General features: G+C 43.5%; 1 protein-coding gene across 1 annotated transcript in view; it reads left to right on the top strand.

Annotated features, from left to right (window-relative positions):
- Positions 1 to 446: 446 nt before the first annotated feature.
- Positions 447 to 25,169, top strand: part of LOC124620053 — a 123,364-nt gene continuing 98,641 nt past the window's right edge. Inside the window, exon 1 of the mRNA XM_047146720.1 lies at positions 447 to 470. Within this exon, the coding sequence (XP_047002676.1) occupies positions 447 to 470 (24 nt within the window). The remainder of the gene's footprint in view (positions 471 to 25,169) is intronic.

Below are 25,169 nucleotides of genomic sequence, written 5' to 3'. Positions count from 1 at the left end.
ATTTGGTATAACAAAAGAGACATTGGGCGAATTTTCGTAGTACCGGGTAGCAGGAACAAGAAGTAAGTCGATATCGAGCTTTAAATTAGCGATGGATTTTTCCTTGCACTTGCGAACTAATATTGGTTCCCTTTTGCTCTGCTGACTATTGGGTAGGACCAATTTAACGCTAATTACGAAAACAGGTGCTCAAACTCGATACCGCAACAAGAACTGCGAAATCTGCTTTCGCTATTAATAAAGGATAGCAGGGAAAAAACTGTTTCATGCTCGCCACAACATATACTTTTCGACTCATTTAGCTTAAATTTGTTGAGATTTTTTGTTGTTAAATATCCAACATGCTCCGTTTGAAGCCACTGATCAGTTTCAGAGCACTTCTTTAATATACACGGCTAAATATGGTACAGAAGTCAATGTATCACCAGCGACACAGTGAGCCCAAAATGGCGGCCATTGGCAAGTTGGCCGTACTTCCCCTATCAGAGCTTTAGAGATCTGGGTTTGTGAATGCCATCTGGAGGCTGCTGCACAGGAGTGGGACAGTGGTTGTGGCTTTGTGACGGTTGCCTCTCGCGATGTTTGTTGTGCCCCTCTTGCTTGTCACCCTACAACACAGGGGCGTAGATAATTTTTTTCTCCTTAGGGGGCGGGGTTCAGTTACGTTCTAATACAAGACGGTCATTCAGGTCAGTATCCCAAAATATCAGCAAATGAACGTTCACATACTAATTCAACATTTAGAATTGGAGTAGAGGTTGTATTTAGTAAAAATTCTGATACAAATGGATGGAAATTTGTCTCTGGGAAAATGTTATTCCATCAGATCAGTATTACCGAATTGAAATAAGGATCGGAAACAAAATTAAATATTTGTTTACTGTAGGATAACTTTGTGTCCTCTCCGTTGCTCCACACAGCAGGGCCTGAGGGCCTGTAATTGAGTAATGAAACTTTTTACATTCATTTACAAACATTATTCCACACATCGCAGTACTGGTACACGTGAAGTAACATTTCCACTCTTAAAGTGTTTTTGCCTCAACGCGTCTGTCTTCTGGGGTATCGCTCTTATTTGTAATGCATTGAAAAGGCCAACAGAAACATCCTATTTATTGTCTATTTAAACAGTAACCCCGTAAGCTTAATAATAATAATAATGGATGGTACCTAAGTTATTTTGCTCTCATGTAAGGTTAGAATGAATAAATTAACACAATTATTTAATAACACTTCACTCTTCCAAAATACAAATAAAAAGCTTGTCAGGTGAACTGAACAAAAAACAGAATCTCATTTACGCTGAATACTACAACTCCCTTCTTGCTGTCAGTGTGACGAAATATGTTAAAACTTCCTCAGACTGTATTCGTAGTCTAAAACCCATTTAAACAAACACACTCTCGGTGATTGGTCACTGACTCTAGTACATAGTCACTAGGTGTTGTTATGTCATTGGAAGTAGGTCCAACTTGTGTGTTATGAGGCATAGTATTAATACACCACTACGTATGAAACTGTGACACACTGTAAAGTGTAAAGCTTCAAAAGCGTTCAAGTTTTTCATAGCCACCTTGTTGTTTAGGCCATGCTTCTCTTATTTGAAGTTGTAGTGATCTCAGACACCACAGTTCCGCATCGACAGAAGTCGATGTAAGTTGTTCGTGCTGACCTTACTGGAGTGTGAGATGCGGAGACAACAGGAAGAAGAGCTTTGTCGCCACAATGAGAAGGGACATAACGGGGGGGGGGGGGGGGGGGGGTGTTATCTGTCTACTATACAATGATGCCACTTTAGCCACTCCTGCGCAGATAATCAGCAGCAATTGGATAAATTACTCACGGAAATAACAAGGTTATATGAAAGCTTATCATAGAGTTGTTCACGTTCAGTCACACTCGTTACGCTATGTGTTTTTGAGTTGCCACACACAACACGAGTTCGCCGCGCTACCATAATGTCACTGAAACTGGCTGTATTCGTGAACATACGAGATTGGACGTGAAGTGTATCGAGGTGGGCCATAAGAAGTAAGGAGCAGAAACTCAACTTAGCGTACGCAACTTACAGAGTTCATGCATGCTACTTCTCACTGGTCCCAAACGTTGCAATCTGACGGTTACTATAAGTGTTCAGCACGCAAAATTTAATCTGAAATTCATTACAACTGCTGATTAGCTTAGTTTAAGGAAGGCGACTTTAAATCCACTAAAAAAATACCGCTTCATGGTTCTGAGGGGGTTTGGACCACTCGTCCCATTCCCTCCCCCCGTACTTACGCGCTAGCACGAGTAACATTTCTTTAAAATAATCACAAATGATTTTAAATCCAGATTGGTCCTTCCAAAAAATCAACCCCAAACAGTAATCACCAGAGGTTTGAAGGGAAAATGTTTAATCTAAATGGTATCACCCAAAACGCAGAATTGCCAGACATTGACAATAAACACAGCTACGAATTATCACAGGCGCCATCGGCGAAAACCACAGTTGCCATTCAGTCGGCAACGTAAACTAACGTGGAGCCTGGCTATTAGTCAGTAATGAATAGAAAAATATTTGTACAAACTTGCAAGATCACAAATGCATTAGCAACTTTGTGGACATACGTCACTGACCAGATCGCAGTACAGGTTGCTACAACCACCTTTTAACAAACTGACGTCCTTAACCTAGTTCCGCTGCCACACAAGTTTAATATGCCGGCGGGAACTTCAATTGATCGATTTCTCACCAGGTCGAGGCACTAAACCCGCGCACCATCGGCATTATGGCAGATGATGTTTTCTTGCTGATGACTCAGCAGTGAAGAACTCCCTCGGAAAACTACGCCGCCGAGGCGGTCCTCGGGGCAACCCCCCCCCCCCTCCCCCTCCCTACGGTTGTGGTCAGCGTCAGCTGACATAAGTCATGGGATAACAATAGTAACAATATGCACTATACGGCTGGCGGTAGTATCGTGTACATAGGATATAAAAGGGCAGAGCATTGGTTCGGCTGTCATTTGTACTGGTAATTCATGTGAAAAAGTTTCCGACATCATTGTGGCCACACCACGGGAATTAAGGCTTTGAATGCGGAACGATAGTTGGAGCTAGACGCACGGGCTATTCCATTTCGGAAATCGTTAGGAAGTTCAATATTCCGAGATGTGCAGTGTCGCCGGGAATACCAAATTTCAGGCATTATCTCTCACAACTGGCAACGCAGCGGCGTTTGCGTAGAATTGTCAGTGCTAACAGACAAGCATCACTGAGTTAAATTACCGGAGAAATCAATGTGGGGCGTATCCGTCAGGACAGTGCGGCGAAACGGGGCGTTATTGGGCTACAGCAGCATACGTTCGATGCCAGTGCCTTTGCCAACAGCACGACATCGCTTACATCGTCCCTCCTGGACTCGTAACCACATCGGATGGCACCGCACGCAGCCGTGGACGCAGGTTGTCAACAGGGCAGTGTGCAAGATGATGGTGGCTCCATAATGGTGTCGGCTGCGTTCACATTGAATAGGCTTGGTCCTCTGTTCCAACTGAACTGCTCATTGATTGAAAATGGTAAAGTTCAGCTACTTGGAGACAATTTGCACCATTCACGGAGGGAAATTTTATGGATGACAGCGCATTGGAGCGAATGGTTTGGCCAGATCGTCCGACATGAATCCCATCGAATATTAATGGGACATAATTGAGAGGTCATTATGGTCACAAAATCCTGCACCTACAATACCTCGCAATTATGGAAGGCTCTAGAGAGGAAGAATTTCTGCAGGGGGCTTTCAGCGACTTGTTGAGTACGTGCCACGTCGAGATGGCACACTACGCTGAGCAAAAGACGGTCCAACACGATGTTAGCAGAAATCCCATGACTTTTGCCACAGTGTACCTTTCTGACGACGCAGGTGTTCGAGCGACTCGGTGACGTGGCGGAATTGATCTGTCAAAAAATGGTTCAAATGGCTCTGAGCACTATGGGACTCAACATCTGAGGTCATCAGTCCCCTAGAACTTAGAACTACTTAAACCTAACTAACCTAAGGACATCACGCACATCCATGCCCGAGGCAGGATTCGAACCTGCGACCGTAGCAGTCACGCAGTTACGGACTTAAGTGCCTAGAACCGCACGGCCACCGCGGCCGGCAATTGATCTGTCACACACTTCCAATTTTGGATTTATCTCTATCCTCATGAAGTCTAATTGCCCTATGTATTCTTGAGTATAGTCACGCCGCATGAATCAATGCATTGTTTCTCTACAATTGTCGCTACAAATTTCTTTGAAATCTAGTACAAAATATCACTAAGCAGAGCGTTTCCCGACGGTAATTTTGGTGAGTAAATGACTCGCTATTATTCCAGTTAACTATTTCGTCTATTACTGGCTCCATTGTGTTCTATGACCTCTGATGTTATCGAAAATAGTAAAACTTTTGCTTCAACCCTATGAGGCCAAAGTGTAAAGTCATCGACATGGAGTACAGTCAAAGTATGATCAGAGGCGATGAATCATACAGAGGCGATTATTTCGTGACTGAAGCCATGCGGGTTGGCCTCTGGTACAGCGCGTGAAGGATTCACCAAGAACAAGCGAACGGATGTCGGCTTACGTGGCACAGCCATTTATCTCATCTTGTTCTTTACGGAGGACAAAGTACTCAGGATGATCGTAGCGTCTGAAAAGTCTCATTCTGCAAGAAATTTCGTTTTATGAGTATGCTTCCATTCTATCATACTCGTAAACCAAACGGCCACCGGAGAATGTAGCGGAAACAAAGACTGCCTGTTCGTTACACTCTTTTAGGACACGTTTAAGATGGACAGTCTGGAAGAAAGACTCCACTGATAACCTTAAGCTGCAGCTACCATCGTTCAGAGTGCCATGGAACGAATGTGCTCTTCCTTAAGAATGTATGCCATTTGCACACATTCGGGAGCTGTTTGAGAGTGACGTCAGCGGTTTATAAAGACTGAGTCGAGACGATCGGCACATACAGTATGAGGTCAGTAATGCGCATGTCTAACAAGAAACAACGGCGAAGTACGTGACGTTTACTGGGGCGATGCACTGGACGAAGAACGGTGCAAGGATGGGTACGCAATGTACGGGCCATAGAGTTTCTTTGTATAAATCGCGATTGACAAAATAATATTTCGCAAAAAACCGGTAGTTGAGGAGTATGAAATGATTCGCAATATGAACAAATGAAAGGTTTCTGAATATGATCGTGTTTCAAGATAAATTATTAAAGTTGTAGGCAAAGTACAACAAAATGAACTTTCGAAGTCTGCATTACTTAGCGACTAAGCTGTAATCTAGGACACTCTTTTAGGAGCAACAAGAATTTGATTTTCAGTATTTCGAGTAATTAGTGATAGAATTCAAAAATTTGAAATGCCATCATAATCTACTCATTAAGAAGTATAACCTTACGTTAAAAGTTTAACACAATAAGACAAGGTATTTACAGCCAGAACTTGTGTGTTTGTCTTGAGGCAATGTAACAGACGGCGCGCAAATACCCGGCCTTTATTCATCCAGTATTTGAGTACGAGAAAACAGGCTTTACACATAATTTCAAACCTTTTCGAACTTTTTCTCACTACTTCGTACACAACGGTAAGGTGAGGTGGGCAGCAGCCGTTGTCGTAGGAAACTGGACAGGAGCAGAGATGTTTGGCGAACAAGTAACTACGTAAACAGAAGCTTTACTTAACTGGTAGCTTTCTCCAAGAGCACGAAGACACTTCGCAAATAAACATGCAGCATTAATGTCTGGCTAATACAATAGCAACAAGACCAGCATACAGGGGATATGCAAAATAATATAAACAGTGGTAGTAATGGGATGGTTGTGTTTGGCGCTCAACAAAGCTGTTAAGGCACGTGTCGCGCTGGACTGTGCGTGTTCAATATGGACTAGGTATCAGTGTAGGTTGTTTACGAGTTACTGCACACTTCGTGTTTGCAATGAAAGGCCTAACGGAGTTCCAAAGAGGACAGAGTGTGGGGGGCCGATTAGTTGGACCATCAGTAACCAAGACAGCCAACTTATTAAATGTTTCAAGAGGAACTGTTTCAACTAAGACAGGCTACACAAAACATGGAAAGACATCATCGTGTAAACGTAATAGTGTGCGCAAATCAAAACTGGATGATAGAGATCGTAGTACGCTAACACAAATTATGTCAAAACAACACAAACTACGCCGACTAAAGTGACTGCAGAACTCAACAGCCATCTTCGAGACCCCGTATCTATCGACACTGTCCGCCTAGAACACCATAAAGCGAATATTCAGGGACGAGCTGCTATACCGAAACCATTTGTGACGACAACCAACGCAAAGTTAAAACATGGCGTCAGGAGCACAACTCCTGGACGGCCGATCAGTCGAAACACGTCGTAAGGTCCGACAAGTCAACATTTTCGTTTTTTCTAACATCGGGCCGGGTTTACGTCTGGAGGATGCCAAGAGAAGCCTACAATCCTGATTGCTTGATTCCGACGGTTAAGAGTGGAGGTGGAAGTGTGATGGTGTGGGCAGCCATATCATGGTAATCTGCTGGTCCCATCATTACTCTCAAAGCCCATGTTACAGCCAACGATTATGTGAACATTTTAAATGATCAGTTGCACTCCATGATTCAAATGTTGTTACCCAACAATGATGCCATATTTCAGGACGATAACGCACCCATTCACACTGCTAGGACAGTACAAGTGTGGTTTGAGGGGCATTCAGCTGAACTGCAGCCTCTTCCCTGGCCAGCACAGTCCCCGGACTCGAAAATTATCGAACCCTTGTGGGCGGTATTGGAGCGCAGACCCCGGAGCAGATTTCCGCCTCCCTCGTCGCTACAGGAGTTAGAAGAGGTTCTAAGAGTGGCGTAACATTCAACTGGAGACTATACAATCATTATATGCCAGTATTCCCAGAAGAATCATAGCTGTATTACGAGCAAACGGGGTCTAGCCCCTTATTAATATACCATTCCCAAGTAAGTACATGTGTTCACATTATTTTGCCATACCGCATCCAATGACGCCTTTGGCGGCGGATGACACGGCGGTCGGTCGGTACTATGGCCCCCCCAGAGCCTGTAGACGGAGTAATAATTACGAGAAAGCACAAAAAGGAAAGAACGTCCCATCTACGACGAGTTCATTACTGATGGAGCATAAGCTCGTATTAGTACTATCAAATCGGTAATGAGCTTTTCAGAGGAAATATCCCGGGACTTCTTTTAAGCGATTCAAGGAAACCACCTAAAACCAAGAGCTGGATGACCTGACGAGGATTTGAAACACCGTTCTTTTGCAAGCTAGTCCACTTCGCCAACCACTACGCCGTCGCGTTTGTTTCTGTATGTGGGACTGGCCACTTGCAGGGTCAGTTATTCAATTTGATGCTTTATCTCGATAAGCTGGCACTATCCACTTTCTGCTAGGTGGCACTATGGATGAAACAGTAGCAGCAAAAGAAATTTCCAGGCAGATTAAGACTGTGTGCCGGACCGACACTCGAATGTGGGACATTTGGCTTTCGCGGGCAACTGCTCTACCAACTGAACTACCCAAGCTCGTCTCACGAGCCCTGCTCAAAGCTTTCCTTCCGCCAGTACCTCCTCTTCTACCTTCCAACCTTCATTGAAGTTCTCCTGCGAAACTGGTGGGACTGGCACTCCTGGAAGAAAGGATATTGCGGAGACATGGCTTAGCCACAGCCTGGGGATGTTTCCAGTAAGGAACCTAAAACCTGCGGGAGGATTCGTGGTTCAAATCCTCGTCATGTCATCCAGATTTTGGTTTCATTCTGGAAACAGCCCTAGGCTGTGGCTAAGCCATGTTTTCGCTATATTCTTTGTTCCAGGAGTGCTAGCCCAGTCCCATCGCAGAACGTCTGGGAAATCTGGAAGGTAGGCGACATGGTAGTTGCGGAAGTAAATTTGTGAGGGCGGGGGACGGGTCGTGAGTCGTGGTTGGGTAGCTCAGTTAAAAATAAATAAATAAATAAATAAATAAAATATGGTAGAGCACTCGAGCAAAAGTCCCGAATTAAAGTCTCGGTCCGGCACACAGTTTTAATCTGCCAAGAAGCTTCATATCAGTGCACGCTTCGCTGCAGAGTGGAAATTTCATTTTAGTAGCAACAGCTTTTTTTTAAAATTCGAAATCCCACTTTTAATTACATATTCATTTTCTGCTAGGGCAAAAAGGCCAAATGAGGCACCTAACTGAAGTTACAAGCATGAGTGCACACACACACTTATTAAGTGGGGAGTTATAGCAAATGGTTCAAATGGCACTAAGCACTATGGGACTTAACATCTGGGGTCATCAGTTCCCTAGACTTAGAACTACTTAAACCTACCTAACCTAAGGACATCACACACATCCATGCTCGAGGCAGGGTTTGAACCTGCGACCGTAGCAGCAGCGCGGTTTCGGACTGAAGCGCCTAGAACCGCTCGGCCACAGAGCCGGCGGAGTTATATCGACTGTACCATTACTGTGCAGGTGGTAGAGGGCTGAATTCAGTAAATAAATACTAATACCGAACAAACCTGTTACCGAGTGCGAATAGAACGTTATTGCGTATTAGTCTTGTTTCGTTTATAGTAATTTAGTCATAATGTCGTAGCTGTTCATTAAAAGGCGTTCGTGTGGTAAATACCTACAAGTAAACAACAATTACCTGAATTTATCTTCAGACTTGTGTTGTAGGATATCATAGTTAGACTATCATTAGTTCTTTTTTCTGTTTTATGGTATGCGAGTTACGTTTACTAGGTGTCGGCAGTTAAAGTAACGAACTTAATGGAGTATTGTAAAAACTGTAATGATTGTAAACTGAGTTGAATGTGGAAGAAACATCACAAGTGCTATCACTGTCTGTATTGAACTTTTACGCTCAAGAATTTCGTCCCATGCTTCGTGATAACGCATCGTGGACTAGTTTACTACCAGTGGAAACGTACACGCGAAGAAAAGGTTACGTGGATGATTTATAACGAAAATTTATGAGACGGGCGTACAATACCTGCTACTTCTTCTTGAGATGTTGCTCGTGACATTGAAATATCGCAGACCAGTGTCGTCACAATATTACGGCTTTACAAGTTTCGCCGCGCACCATACTTTGGTGCATCGGGATGGTGATTATATTCTCAATAGCCTCATGTTTTGTAAATGGAATTGTGGCCAAACAGAAATAAATTCAAATTTTTGTAGGTTCACATTGTTCTCAGATGCTAAATCTTCACAAATCTTGGCGAGGTCACGTATAATTGGCGGTAAAATGAAATTGCTGCCCAAATAACAAAATTCATCAACTACTTTTAGTGTCTCGCTTCCTAGTCTGTACCCTCAGCATCGCGCGATTTATTTCGCCTGCATTACATTACTTTCGTTTCACAACAGAACAACAGCGCCGTTGACAAACCTCTAAAGTTTTATACCTACTCCCTGAACTTTTATCCTCTTTCCAGATTTCTCCTTGGGTTTTCTTCACAGCTAACTCAGTGTAAAGAATGAACAACATTGAGGATGGACTGCAACCCTGTCTCACTCCCTAATGAACTTCTGCTTCCCTTTGATGTCCTTTGGTAGCAGTCTGGTTTCTCTAGAAACTAAGTATGACCTTCCGCTTCCTTGTTTTATCCTTGTTACATTTAGAATTTCAAATAGAGTGTTCCAGTCAACATTGTCAAGAATTTCTCTAAATCTACAAATGCTCTAAGTATCGGTTTGCCTTTCTTTACCTTCTACGGTAAGTCATATGATCAGTACCGCCTCGCGTGTTCCCGTATTTCTCCGCAACCTGAGCTGATTTTGCCTGACATCAACTTCTGCCAGTCTTATCACTCGCCTGTAAATAATTCATGTCAGTATTTTGCAACCATGACTCATTTCACTAATTAGCACATTATTGCGTTGTCAGAAATCCATCCACGAAAGGTCAGTAAATGTGTGGAGTTTAAAGAGTCAACACTTCGATTATGTCCAGAAGTAATTCCGTCGGACAACATTGGTAACTATTTCGGTACAAACTTACTAAATTCGTGGAATATGCAGTCGGAATCGGATTCTCATTTTAAATAGGGGTTGCCTCTTTATAACCAATAACTTGTACTTGTGCATGGCTCATGGGGCTCTGAGCACTATGAGACTTAACATCTGAGGTCAGCAGTCCCCTAGAACTTAGAACTACTTAAACCTAACTAACCTAAGGACATCACACACATCCATGCCCGAGGCAGAACTCGAACCTGCGACCGTAGCGGTCGCGCGGTTCCAGACTGAAGCGCCTAGAACCACTCGACCACAGCGGCCGGTGTACTTGTGCAGACAGGGCTAGGATATATAATTGTGACTAATGAAAATGAGGCGGAACAGTTGGCCAGACGAAACCGAAGGTTGCCCAGAAAGCATTTCACCGCAATTTTTTTCTTCAATAACTATTTATTGAACGTAATGAAAATTACACACACGAAAGAATGGTTTTATATCTGCACACCCTATTTCTCCACGTAATCTCTATCCTGTTCTATGGCCTTCCTCCAGTGCGAAACAAGGGTGTGTGCCCTGGCGGTACCAGTTCTTGTCCTGGTGGCGGAGCCAGTGCTTCACTCTGTGACTCACCTCCTCGTCGTTCTCAAAATGTCTTCCACGAGTGGCATCCTTTAATGGCCCAAACAAGTGGAAGTCCGCGGGGGCTAGGTCAGGTGTGACAGCCCGACTGCTGCAAATCGTGGAGCCCCGCCGCACCGCCATCTGATGACCTCACCCACCGTGCCCAGCGAGTAACTGTACTTCTGTCGACAGCAGATGCTCCATAGACTTTGCACAAGCGTTTGTGAATATTCCCCACAATTTCTTTCTCTGCAGTGAGAAATTCAATGACGGCACGTTGCTTGTAACGTACATCACCTACAGACGCCATTTTTAAACGGTCCTGCAGCTACGCTATCTGTCGGAAGCGAGGGAAACTTGGCGCGCTCCCTCAGCAGACTTCAACTTATACATACGTAACGTTTCGCATTCGCAGCATTGTAGTCAGCTGAGGAAATAAATGCGATGCATTACTTTCTGGGCAACCCTCGCACATAGTGGCTGGATGAAGGAAATACTTTGCCATGTTCGAAGATACAGGAACAGACTGAGCTGACTGCCTAGTGGAACATTCGCCGATAACATTAGAAAAGATGCAATATCCATGTGGATGCATATACCTGCCTGATCAAAATTATTCGGACACTGTTAGGGGGCATTAATATGGGGTGTCTCTCTCCTTTTCCTCAATGGTTGCTTGAACGCTGCTGGGGACGCTTTCAGTGAAGTGCCTGAATGTCTGGGAAGGAATGGCCGCTCATTCTTCCTCAGGAGCGGGAACCAGAGAAGGTAGTGATGTTCGATGGTGGGTACTGGAGTGAAGTCGATGTTCTGTCTTATCCCAGAGGCGTTCCGTTGGTTTTAGTTCAGGACTCTGGGTAATCCATTCCATTCCAGGAATGTTATTGCCCATAAACCACTGCCTCACTTGCGCCACTTTCCGACGCGCTGCTATGCTGATACACTCAGTCATCGTCTCCGAACTGTTCCTCAACTGTACGCAGTACACAACGCTGTAAAATGTGCTCTTATCCTTCTGCATTTAGCGTTTTCTTATGTACGAATAAGCGAACGTGTGGTGTGCGTACTGTAAGACCTTCGGTACACACACCATCAGATTATTTGACTTGTCGCTCTAACGAAGGCACACTGGACTCGCATTCGGGAGGACGACGGTTCAATCCCGTCTCCAGCCATCCTGATTTAGGTTTTCCGTGATTTCCCTAAATCGTTTCAGGCAAATGCCGGGATGGTTCCTTTGAAAGGGCACGGCCGATTTCCTCCCCAATCCTTCCCTAACCCGAGCTTGCGCTCCGTCTCTAATGACCTCGTTGTCGACGGGACGTTAAACACTAACCTAACCTAACCTCTAACGAAGTAGGCGAGTGTCAGCAATATGTCTCGTGGTCTTATCGTGGCGTGTTTATCTTCTGCCGTTAAGTCAGACGATAGAAGTGCCACTTGCACGCTTAGAGTAGTAGATTGACGGTGACCAACTTTAAACAGAACTTGATTAATTTTCACATACATTTATTAAAATAATAAATAACATGGACATTACGTAACTTTATTCTGGATGCTGTTTACAATTGATAATCTGAAGTTACTTTTATCTTGGTACTTTAATCTTATTCTCACATATCTCTGATACTTGACAGAGTGTCTATACATTTATCTTCATGGCTAAGTACAGGAATATGGTAATCTTATTAGGTGCAGACTGAAACTTGACTATAGACTGGTACAGACAAATGCAGACTAATGCAGACTGACTAATCGGAGGTCTGTACACTCGTTATAATACCTCGAGCGTACAGGTATCACTGCGCGAGTGTGATCCGCGAGGATAAAAGGTTCTACGTTAGCAGCAATTTCATTTTCTGCGTGACATATTAATATGCGGATCGGCGGAAGCAGAATTTGGTCCGTCTCTATGACAGTGCCATCTCGTAGTGCGGAGACGGACGAGCGCTGCGCCTGCGCTGTTTGCTTAGCGGGGCGCGCTCTAGTGGGAAAGTTGTGTACGCGCTGACTCGCGGAACTATGTACACAACAGAACGAAACCTAGACAATGAAAACTACCACAACCTTCGTACTTCACTGTTAGCACTACACAAGATAAGTAACGTTCTCCAGGCATTCGATGAAAACCAAAACCCTCGCATCGGATTATTGTGACGCATAGCGCGGTACATCACTCCAGGTCGCACGTTCCCACTCAACCGCTGTCCAGTGGGATCGCTCTTTACATCACCTCAAGCGTCGCTTAGTGCTGACTGTAGAAATGTGTGGTTTATGAGGAGCTGCTCGACCACCATAACCTATTCTTTTTGACTCCCTACGTACATCATTGCTGTAATTCAGTGGTTCCCAACCTTTCTTAGGCCATCACTCCTGTGTGCAATCAGACATTAGCTAGAACCCCGTCCCCCACATTATTAGAATGAATGACGGAGGACTCCGCTATACTGGTCAGAAGCCCGGGGCCTCTTAAGTGCAAGAGTAGAGGAAGGAGTGGGAGGAGTAACAACCTCGAAAGAAAACAAGGTCCAGCTGGCCCGGGTGGTAGCCCCCTGTAAGGACCCTGCCTAGGGTACAGGTGAAAACTGGCCAACGGCTTCGGAGGCAGACGAAGATGATTGGCATCATCTCGACGGCAAGGAAGGCGAAAGAACCACTGTGGGAAGATTGGTCTCCTCAGCCTGGGAAGGCAATCAGTCTATGGGAGGAAACCCTAAATAAATCTACCGGAGCTCACAACCTCGGTAGTAACCTGATCGGAGGATCAAACCTCTGGTCCCCCAAGACAATAAGCATGGAGAACAAACTCAAGGAAGTTACTACCCCAGGTGGTATCAAATCAACCTCCGCCTTTGGCAGTGTCAGTGGGCCTTTGGATTCTGGGAAGCCCACACTAACATGCTTTGAGGACAAGTCGGAGCGTCCTCGAAACACCAACAGGAAAATCACACATAAGCAACAGAACTGCTTTGCAACATTGAACATCAACTCGCTACTCAAAATAGGCAAACTGAAACATTTAACAGACACAATGACCCTCCACGAGATACTGCTCACAGCAATACATGAAACCAGGTATACAGATTAACATGCCTTTGATTCAGAGGGCTATTGCATTTTTAAAGGAAAGGTAGGACGTAGGAAAATGAAGAATATTCCACACCTTAAGATGCTCGATCCAGTAACTGACTTCAGCTCGCCCAATAGTCGAGTGTCTACTAACATTCCAGTGCACAAACAAGATCTGCACTGTAGTAAATGTTCAGGCACCCATCTGTGAGGACAATAAGCGTAACCCGGGAAATACTGACAAGTTTTGGGAAGAACTAGAGGACATTGTCAGCGAGGTCCCAGAACGTCACACAATCATCCTAGTTGCCGAGTTCAACGCGCAGTTGGGGAATGAGCGCAAATTTAGAGACATCATAGGAGAATACCCAGCCCACAAACGGACCTGCAGGAATGGAGAGCGTCTTGTGGCACTCGGTAAAGCTTTCAACTTGGTAATGAAGTCAGCGGCCTTCAAGAGACTACCAAAGGAGCAGATGACCTGGACATCACCCAACAACCTCTTGGGAGAATTTCAGATCGATCATGTTGCCATCTCAAGGAAATCCCGTAGAGAGATCCACAATGTAAAAGTGTTGAGGGGAGCAAATTTGGACTCTGACCACTACCTCTCCAAAACAAAGCTGAGATTTGTGCCCAGGAACACTAAGAGAACCAAGTCACTCAAGCTTACTAAGTTTAATATAGAAAAACTTTCAACTTGCAACTAATTCGCAGAGAAATTGGAATCACTGGAAATTAGAGATAGTGATGAATTGAAGAAGAACATAGTGAAAGTTGTCACAGAGACTGCACCATTACTGAAACAAAAGAAACATGCCTGGTGGATAACTTCCTGTGGGGAAGCAGTGATGCTGAGACAGATGGCCTGGCTAAAGTGGAACTCGCAGAAGGCTCAAGAGAACAGAGACAAGTTCACAGAACAATGATAGTTAACTGCCAGAAACATCAGACAAGTGAGACGGAAGTTCACAAAGGCCAATTGACACAACTAGATGACGACTTCAAGAAAAACAACACCAGGAATTTCTACAGAAGTTTTTAACGGAACCTAAGCCACTACAGTCCACCTAGCCTCCACTTCAGAGGATCGGATGGGAAGCTGGGCTCCAACGATACAGACAACTGCCATCCTCTGGCCATGTACTTCGAGAATCTCCTCAACTATGAATCACCTGACACACTCTTTGGTTATCAGAACAGTACCAAGCATCTAAACTCGCAACCACCGACGAAAGAAGAAGTAATAGAAATCATCCAGTCCTTGAAAAACAACAAAGCATCAGGAGAAGACTCAACAGTGGCCGAACTATGGAAGCAGGTGGGCGACAAGACTGTAAGCAAGTTGACGGAAATCCTAAAAAAACATTTGGGAGACTGAAACATTACCTAGTGACTGGACTTCTGCCTTGATTCATCCCTTACACAAAAAAGGCACTTGACTGACATCAATAATTGTCGAGGAATCTCATTAGTGCCTGTCACATACAAGATTTTTTCCCAAGGCCTTAGTAAACAGAGCCGAACCTCAACTAAACCCACAGCTAGGGGAATACCAGGCAGGATTTATAAAATGACGCTCTTGTACTGAACAGATACTGAACCTGAAGTCAGTGCTGCGACAGGTAGAAATGGCTGGTGAGAAGTATGTCGTCATCTTCGTTGACTTCAAGAAGGCACATGACTCAGTTGATAGACCTACCCTCATGAAGATCCTGCAAGAACTAGGGCTAGATGAGAAGAGCCACAGCCTTGTCCAACAGACTTTAAGCAACACCAGGTCACGAGTAAAGTTCAGAGGAATCCTCTTAGAAAGTTTTGAAATAAAATCGGGAGTAAGAGAGGGAGATGGTCTGTCCCCACTCCTCTTCGACTGTGCCCTGGAAAAGATAATAAGAGAGTGGCGGAAGGAGAGGGGATTCCATATGGTATCTCTCTGGGACGTAAGTGCAATGGGTTCAATGTTGATTGCCTGGCATTTGCCGATGACCTAGCACTTCTATGAGATTCAATAGAAACTTCAGTGAAACGACTCAACGTTCTCAGACAGCAAGGGGCAAAGGTTGGGCTTCATCTATTACTTGAAAAAAACGCAGTACATCACGAACATAGGTGAATCTCCTAGTACACTGCATCTAGACCAAAGAGAGATCAAGAAAACTAACAGGTTTAGGTACTTGGGAGAATGGCTGGAACCTATTCCATCTGAAGGAACAGCACTATCAACTCCAGTCAACAAGCTAGAGCTGGCATACCAGCTGACCAAGAATACTTATAATAAAAAATGTCTCCCCCGTAACACTAAACTGAAGCATTACCAGACAATCATCCGTCCTGAAGGCTTATATTCTTCAGAATGTTTAATACTCAATAGGAAGCGACTTACTGAAAAGCTCGAAATCCAGGAGAGAAAGATAATGAGGAAGATACTGGTGCCAGTCAAGGAAGGCGACAATTGTAAAAGGCGACCCAACCGAGAGCTCTACGAGTACTGTGAAAGAATCACAGATGTAACTAGGAAAAGACGTCAAGCATTTTATGGACACGTTTACAGGATGCATCGTGACAGATTGACCAACCAGCTTTTCTGTTACTGGCAAAAGAGGAAGACTAAGTCACCATGGTTGATGGGAGTGGAGAAAGATCTTCGGGAACTGGGAATAACAGAAGGAAACTTGAAGGACCGGACAATACTCAGGAAGAAGTGAAAAGAGGTTCCAGGACAGAGGACCAAGAAAAAGACTGGTGCCCTCTGGACACAGGAGGGGAAGGAACAACACAGCCAGAGGATGCGTAACTACTGGGCAAACGTCAAAGTCCACTCCAAACGCAATAGTTGAATTCGTGGTCCTTAGTTGGCCTATACGAAAGAAGAAGAAGAATGACGAAGGAATTCGTGGTGCATCACAAGTCCTACCCACAACTTCTTCTCAGGAAAGAAAGCTAACTATCCACAGTGAGGGTAGACACTTGTTACAAAACGTGTTTCCCCTGCATTAATCCTCTCCATTGTGGCACTTGCTTGACCTGCACGCTGCAACCTCATTTACAATCGCTTCATTGCTGCACTCCTTACTTCTGACCTGGCAGAAATTGGACGACTTCAGGCTGTTAATGCTTTATGTCTAACCACTAATAATAACTATAATAAAACTGCAAAGCACCATAGTAGCCCTTATGTAGTTACTGCTGTTTCGTGCTGTCAATTCATTTATCTGTTCCGAAGAGAGCAATGAAGCTATTTCTGGACTATTGCAGATACTATCTTCAATTTGCAGAAGAAATTTTCTTGATATATTTAGCATTTGTTACTTATACATTTCGCTTAAATCATCAGAGATGTACGGAACAACGCTTAACGTGTGTGTGTGTGTGTGTGTGTGTGTGTGTGTGTGTATGTGTGCGTGGTGGGTGGATTTTGTGAGGAACCTGTAACCTCCACCGCATTAGCGCTATTAACTGAGAAAAATAATTATTGATAACTTGTTGTTGTTGTTGTTGTTGTTGTTGTGGTCTTCAGTCCTGACACTGGTTTGATGCATCTCTCCATGCTACTCTATCCTGTGCACGCTTCTTCATCTCCCAGTACTTACTGCAACCTACATCCTTCTGAATCTGCTTAGCGTATTCATCTCTTGCTCTCCCTCTACGATTTTTACCCTCCACGCTGCCCTCCAACACTAAATTGGTGATCCCTTGATGCCTCAGAACATGTCTTACCAACCGATCCCTTCTTCTAGTCAAGTTGTGCCACAAGCTTCTCTTCTCCCCAATCCTGTTCAACACCTCCTCATTAGTTATGTGATCTACCCATCTAATCTTCAGCATTCTTCTGTAGCACCACATTTCGAAAGCTTCTATTCTCTTCTTGTCCAAACTACAGGGTGATTCAAAAAGAATACCACAACTTTAAAAATGTGTATTTAATGAAAGAAACATAATATAACCTTCTGTTATACATCATTACAAAGAGTATTTAAAAAGGTTTTTTTTTCACTCAAAAACAAGTTCAGAGATGTTCAATATGGCCCCCTCCAGACACTCGAGCAATATCAACCCGATACTCCAACTCGTTCCACACTCTCTGTAGCATATCAGGTGTAACAGTTTGGATAGCTGCTGTTATTTCTCGTTTCAAATCATCAATGGTGGCTGGGAGAGGTGGCCGAAACACCATATCCTTAAAATACCCCCATAAGAAAAAATCGCAGGGGGTACGATCAAGGCTTCTTGGAGGCCAGTGATGAAGTGCTCTGTCACGGGCTGCCTGGCGGCCGATCCGTCGCCTCGGGTAGTTGACGTTCAGGTAGTTACGGACAGATAAGTGCCAATGTGGACTCTCCATACAGTTGATTGTGGAATTTGCAGCTATCTGCTAGCTCTGCGAGTCGATTTTCCTGGGCTGCGAACATATGCTTGCTGGATGCGTGCTACATTTTCATCACTCGTTCTCGGCCGTCCAGAACTTTTCCCTTTGCACAAACACCCATTCTCTGTAAACTGTTTATACCAACGTTTAATACACCACCTATCAGGAGATTTAACACCATACTTCGTTCGAAATGCACGCTGAACAACTGTCGTCGATTCACTTCTGCCGTACTCTATAACACAAAAAGCTTTCTGTTGAGCGGTCGCCATCTTAGCATCAACTGACGCTGACGCCTAGTCAACAGCGCCTCAAGCGAACAAATGTACAACTAAATGAAACTTTATAGCTCCCTTAATTCGCCGACAGATAGTGCTTAGCTCTGCCTTTTGTCGTTGCAGAGTTTTAAATTCCTAAAGTTGTGGTATTCTTTTTGAATCACCCTGTATTTATCGTCCATGTTTCACTTCCATACATGGCTACACTCCATACAAATACTTTCAGAAACGACTTCCTGACACTTAAATCTATACTCGATGTTAACAAATTTCTCCTCTTCAGAAACGCTTTCCTTGCCATAGCCAGTCTACATTTTATATCCTCTCTACTTGACCATCATCAGTTATTTTGCTCCCCAAATAGCAAAACTCATTTACTACTTTAAGTGTCTCATTTCCTAATCTAATTCCCTCAGCATCACCCGACTTAATTCGACTACATTCCATTATCCTCGTTTTGCTTTTGTTGATGTTCATCTTATATCCTCCTTTCAAGACACTATTCATTCCGTTCAACTGCTCAGCGAACGCACGACATTCTGTTACTAAGACCTGATATATACTGTTTTAAATAGCCTACAATTCCTCGGTTTTTAATATGTTTTTATGCTCGCCCAAAATAACACATAGTCCTTTACTTGGTTTACACTGAACACAGGTTCATGCGTTGTCAACGCATGAACCTGTGTTCAGTGTATGTCGCCTTTAGTGTCTGAAGATGATCATTGTATGGGCGAAACCAGTTATGACTGTGTCATAAACATGTGATTGCGTCTATAAATAAACAAAAACATTTTACTTGTTGTCTTATATAGGCGTTGCCGACCTCAGCGCCATATTCTGCCTGTTTATATATCTCTGTATTTGAATAGGCACACCTATACCAGTTTCTTTGGGGTTTCAGTGTAATTGCAGATATTCGTCATCTGAAACTTTTTTTTGATCCATTCTGTATAAAATCTGTGACGATAACGTGATATTGAAACAGTTCACACGTTCCAGTTAACTGGTATATGATGTCACGTACAAGAATGAGCGAGACACTGAAGGCAGCGATTTTCTCTATTACGCCTGGCACTACAGCCTAAATAGGACGCTGGGAAGGCAGTGCAGCGGAGAAACACAAATAAAATTCCAGGAAAGAGTGGCAGTCCCTGCTCTGTTGTTCGAGAGCGAGAAATGGGTGCTAAACCTTACGGATTAATTCCAAATCCAAGCAGCAAAAATGAGATGCAATAAGTGTATGTTTCAAAAGAGACCACATCAGAAACGAGTATGTCAGAAAAGACTAGATACCTATTTCATAAGAGCTAAAATTAATGAATATCGAAGTAAATGATACAAAAATGTGTTGAGAAAAGATGAAAATTATGCATCAAAATAGCTTTATGTTTTACCTCAGTCTTGGATGTCCCAGAAAGATAGGGGCTGTTAAACCGTAACTGGCCAGATTTCCACAAGTCTTTAGGTGCCGTTATCCAGTTGTGGATGGTGGGTGTCAAATGGCTAACCATGTTGTTGCAGGCGTTTGTAATTGTTAAGGATGGTCAACGGGCGTCATTCTCATGTTCGTTAACGAACGGACCAACAACGACATAATTCTAAACTTACTGACAGATTAAAACTGAGTCTAGGTCCGGCCCAAGTTTCAAAACAGCACAATGAAAGTATCATTCCAGTATTCAACCGCCGAGCAAAACTGTCTCTTGGTTGGCCCTGTGTTGCGCGTGTGAACAGTGTCGTGGAACAAAACTTAAATCTTAATGAAGTAAAAGTGGTAATTTTGAAATAATGGAAATGAATCTAATTAAATGGCAAACGAAACTAACTATGTACTCAGCGAAAGTTATGTAACTGAAACTCAGTAGCCGGCCGCGGTGGCCGTGCGGTTCTGGCGCTGCAGTCCGGAACCGTGGGACTGCTACGGTCGCAGGTTCGAATCCTGCCTCGGGCATGGGTGTGTGTGATGTCCTTAGGTTAGTTAGGTTTAAGTAGTTCTAAGTTCTAGGGGACTTATGGCCTACGATGTTGAGTCCCATAGTGCTCAATGCCATTTGAACCATTTTTTTGAAACTCAGCACTGAAGTACGTTATGCAAGTTATGTAACATGAAGTGCAATATCTGACGTGAAAATTCACAAAATAAAATACTGCTCAGTACGGAAGAAAATAATCGCCTAGTATTAACTTCACTGTTCACTGTGAATTAATCTGCTTACGTCGCACAACACCTGAAAGCTCTGACGACATACTGTTTGCTCACAAGAATGCAAAGTTAGATCTCCTTTGAAAGAAAAGTAACTTACCTCTTGCTCAGCATGCTATTTTGTGCCTCGTGTACGGACGTTCTCCAAAGCAAACTGGAATCAGCGAATCCACCAGCTAAACAAAAATTTTTCTCTGCTGGGCCGAAGCGATCTGTGTGTGCGTGTGGCGTAAGGCGCAGTGCGCACACGACAAAATATTGAGAACTATATTAAGAATGATGGAGGAGGATTTTCCTTTAAAGAAAAGAAAAATTAAACTCTGATTACTGTCAAAAAAGACTGTACTACATAAGAAGACTCTAACAATTACGAAATTCTCTCACTACAAAAATTACAGACATTTCAACCACTAAAGTGATTTATGACATAATGAAAACAATGAGATCAAGTTAATACAAATGGTGCATATTATTATTTATCTAAGGGTCAAAGACTTAATTCAGCTGATAGTTCAAAAAAAAAAAAAAAAAAAAAAAAAAAAAAAAAACATTTCATTCGTGCATGTGCACAAGTTACCTTGAAATATTCCTCCAAAAAATCTTCTCCATCAATACTGTCAATAAAATAGCTATATAAATAATTTTTCCCCATAATAAACTATTCCAGATAATATCCCCCAGCTTCAAAAGTGTCAAATCCTCTTTTCTAAAACTCTACTGCTCGCTACTGTTTCCCTAATAAGAATGTCCCAGCAATGCACAACTGACTGACGACCAAGCGTACCACAGTTTACATTAAATACAGAGTCAAGTATATTATTCTTTACTCGTGCACCTTTGCTCCATTATAGTAAAGGCGGATAACTGTTTACAATGGCAGAAAACGTGAAATCCTTACGGCATCAGCGGCTGTTCCGTCGTCGCGTAGGTTTTGGCTGATCTTTATTGTTATCTGTACTATTTTACTCGTAATAAGAAAAGCCGAGTGATGTGTAAATGAACATCAAGTTTTATGGACAAAATCTCGGATGTCGTCTTCGAAGTATTAGATGTCCGAAAGTGAAATAAATGTAAAAACGCAAATCTCTTTTACATTCAATTGACGGGAGGGTGTAACACAACCCCGTATTTTAGAGAATAATTTATCCAGGCATAATATAAGATACCAGTCACTCAGTATAAAACTAGAACAAAAATCGCCGGTCGCTGTGGCGAAGCGGTTGTAGGCGCTTCAGTCCTGAACCGCGCTGCTGCTAGGGTCGCAGGTTCGAATCCTGCCACGGTCATGGATGTGTGTGATGTCCTTAGGTTGGATAGGTTTAAGTAGTTCTAAGTCTAGGGGACTGATGACCTCAGATGCTAAGTACCATAGTGCTTAGAGCCATGTTTTTAGAACAAAAATCAGTTTCCATTCTTTAGAGGTGCCTATGGAGTATCGTCTCAGTTGTGCGACTGGGTTCGTGATTTCCTGTCAGAAAGGTTACAGTTTGTAATAACTGATGGAGGACAACTGCAAAAACCAAGTGTTGTAGGTCGCGCAGGTTACGGTGGCCTATGCACAGTGACTAGTTATCGTCCGAAGAGCAGGGCATGTCCATTCGTTTGTTCGGAAGGGGAGCATTTGCCACTTTTCGGCCGGTCGGTGATGACAGAATCGTCGGTAAGAAATATCGTTTTTGATTTACTTGTAGGTTGATGTGTTAGGTTCATTACAACGTTCCCATCAGTTCGTTCATTAATGATCATAGTTATTGGGATATTTACATAGGAAGTAAGACACTGCACGGAATTCGCAAAACTTTGCAAGAAAAAATAGGGGTTGCTGTGATTTTGCGCCCGGTGCATATTACGCAATTTTGTTGCTGTGTATGAAATTTAACTAACATTGAATTTTTCTTTACACTTGATTGGAGGTCTCTATCTCGAGAAAATTGATCTGACGTAACGCACTCATTTGCGATCTCACCGCGACAGCGATAAAGCCAGAGTGAAATATCCACAACATTCCTCATATTCATAAACAGTTTGAGATACTGAAATGAGATTTTGGCAAATGGTAGCACACGACGAGGAGAGTATTTTTCCGAATGGTTATTATGCAAAACTTGTATTTTCTACCGTGTTATTCCACTAACCGGAGACTTTTTTGACGAAAGAATGTAATTTTTAAGGGCCATCGATAGCTGGTGAAACAAGAAATGCTATGGGTTTTGGAACAACATTAGTGAAGTCATTACACGTTTATTTTGTACCTAGGACGTGCTTTTTCGTTAGATGTTGACTTTACTTTTCCTCAGTTCTCACTCAAGCAACTTAATAAACGACTGTTTCAGAATTCTCTCGCAACTGCGTCTGCACAACATGTTATTGAGGTAGAGTGTGTAAACTCCGCTGAAGTCTGGCAAAAGAAGCAAATTTTAACATGGCAACAAGAGAAATGTGTAGATTTTACTCAAAATTCGCCTCGTGACACTTCATTGAAAGTTACAAATGGTTAACAAACCAGGCGAAAATAAATCGCTGCATTTTCGGCGTAATTCTTTTTAGATACTAACCTAAGAAGAGGTGACAGATCTTTTTAAATGGTCACCATGCAAGTGTGAGCATGGAGGGGCGCCCGCTAAATATCTACCAATTCAGTTTAGAACGGCATTTCCCCTACAGCGCTCTGAGCAATCCCCCCCCCCCCCCCCCCCCCCCTCCTTTCCACCTCTGCCGCTCATACTACGCTTCCCCAGCCGCGATTGCCCACCTAGTGGCCACGGCATCTGAGGTTTCCCAAGGAAGCGTTATAGGCCCAGTGCTGTTCCTAATCCATATAAATGATTTAGGACACAATCTGAGCAGCCATCTTAGGTTGTTTGCAGAGAACGCTGTCATTTACCGTCTAGTAAAGCCATCAGAAGATCGAAACCAATTGCAAAATAATTTAGAGAAAATAACTGTATGGTGCGAAAAATGTCAATTGACTCTGAATAATAAAAAGTGTTAGGTCATTTACGTGATTACTAAAAGCAATCCGTTAAATTTCTGTTACACGATAAATCATACAAATCTGAAGGCTGACAATTAAACTAAATACCTGGGGATAACAATTACGAACAACTTAAACTGGAACGATCACATAGATAACGTCATGGGAAGGCGAAGCAAAGATTGCGTTTACTGTCTGAACACAAATCCACTAGACTATGCATTACGCTTTTACGTCCTCTGCTACAGTATTTCTGTCCGGTATGGGATCCTTACGAGATAGGATTGACAGAGGACATTGAAAAAGTTCAAAGAAGGGCAGCTCGTTTTGTACAGTGTGCGGCAGAACCGACTAAGCAGTTGTAAGGAGCAATGGTTCAAATGGCTCTGAGCACTATGGGACTTAACTTCTGAGGTCATTAGTCCTAAGGAGCAATAAAAAGTAAATCCGGATGTATAGAAAAAAAAAAGTTTTTATTTTCTAAATTAGTACAATATACCATTTGACATTCATTTAGTTTTGAAAATAATGTCCTCAAGATGGCCGTTAGCATCAATACATTGTTGTAGACGATCCCTGAAGTTTCGAGCAGTTCTTACACACATATCGCGGGGTATGGCATTCACTTCGTCAATAATCCGCTCTTTTAACTCTGGGAGGGTGTGAGGGTGGTGGAAACCTTTTTCTTCAGAGATCCCCAAAGAAAGTACTCACAAATCTGGTGTCCGCGCAGGCCACCCGACATCACCCCTCGAAGAGACGAGGAGTCCCGGAAACATTTCTCTCAGAAATTTTTAGACAACATAGTTGTGTGGAGAGAACAGCGGCTTACTTATAATCAATTATTCAAAATGACAGTCACAATCGCATTATTTATTTTGCCGCCAACCAGTTTCAACCCGCGATGGGGTCATTTTCAGGGCAATTCGTCAGGACGACGGTTCAAACCCACGTCCGGCCATCCAGATTTAGGTTTTCGGTATTTCCCTAAATCGCTTCAAGCAAATGCCGTGACGGTTCCTTTGAATGGGCACGGCCGACTTCCTTCCCTATCCTTCCCTAATCCGATGGGACCGATGATCTTGCTGTTTGGTCGCCTCCCCAAAATCAACCAACCTCTGTAGTTTCGTAGTTTAGGTGGCGGCGCTATGTAGCCTTCAAAATGCCGTCTGCAATGGAGATGCGTTTCAAGTAGAGAGCTGTTATTGAGTTTATTTTGAGGGAAAACCAGACCATCGCTGATATTAACAGGCGCTTGCAGAATGTATACGGAGACCTGACGTAAACAAAAGCACGATGAGTCGTCGGGCGAGGCGTGTCATCATCGCAACAATGTCGATCTCCCGCGTGCTGGCCGACCGAAAACAGCTGTGGCTCCTGCGATGTAAGATTTCGGCGTGTTTGTCGCCACAAAAATGCAGATGAACTTCTCCATGTCAACGCAAAGCATCACCCGAGAGGAGCAATGCATCACCCGAGAGGAGCTCACAAGACTTCGTTGGGCAGAACCTAGCCCAACCCAATTCTTCCCCATCCACACTACAGCCCGGATGGCGAACCTTCTGACTTCCATCTCTTTGGCCCAATGAAGGATGTACTCCGCGGGATGATGCGGAAATTATTGATGCAGAAAGATG

This window comes from Schistocerca americana, chromosome 6 (genome assembly GCF_021461395.2).
Source record: "Schistocerca americana isolate TAMUIC-IGC-003095 chromosome 6, iqSchAmer2.1, whole genome shotgun sequence".
In the NCBI taxonomy this organism is placed as follows: Eukaryota; Metazoa; Arthropoda; class Insecta; order Orthoptera; family Acrididae; genus Schistocerca; species Schistocerca americana.
This window is presented reverse-complemented; position numbering and strand designations above follow the sequence as displayed.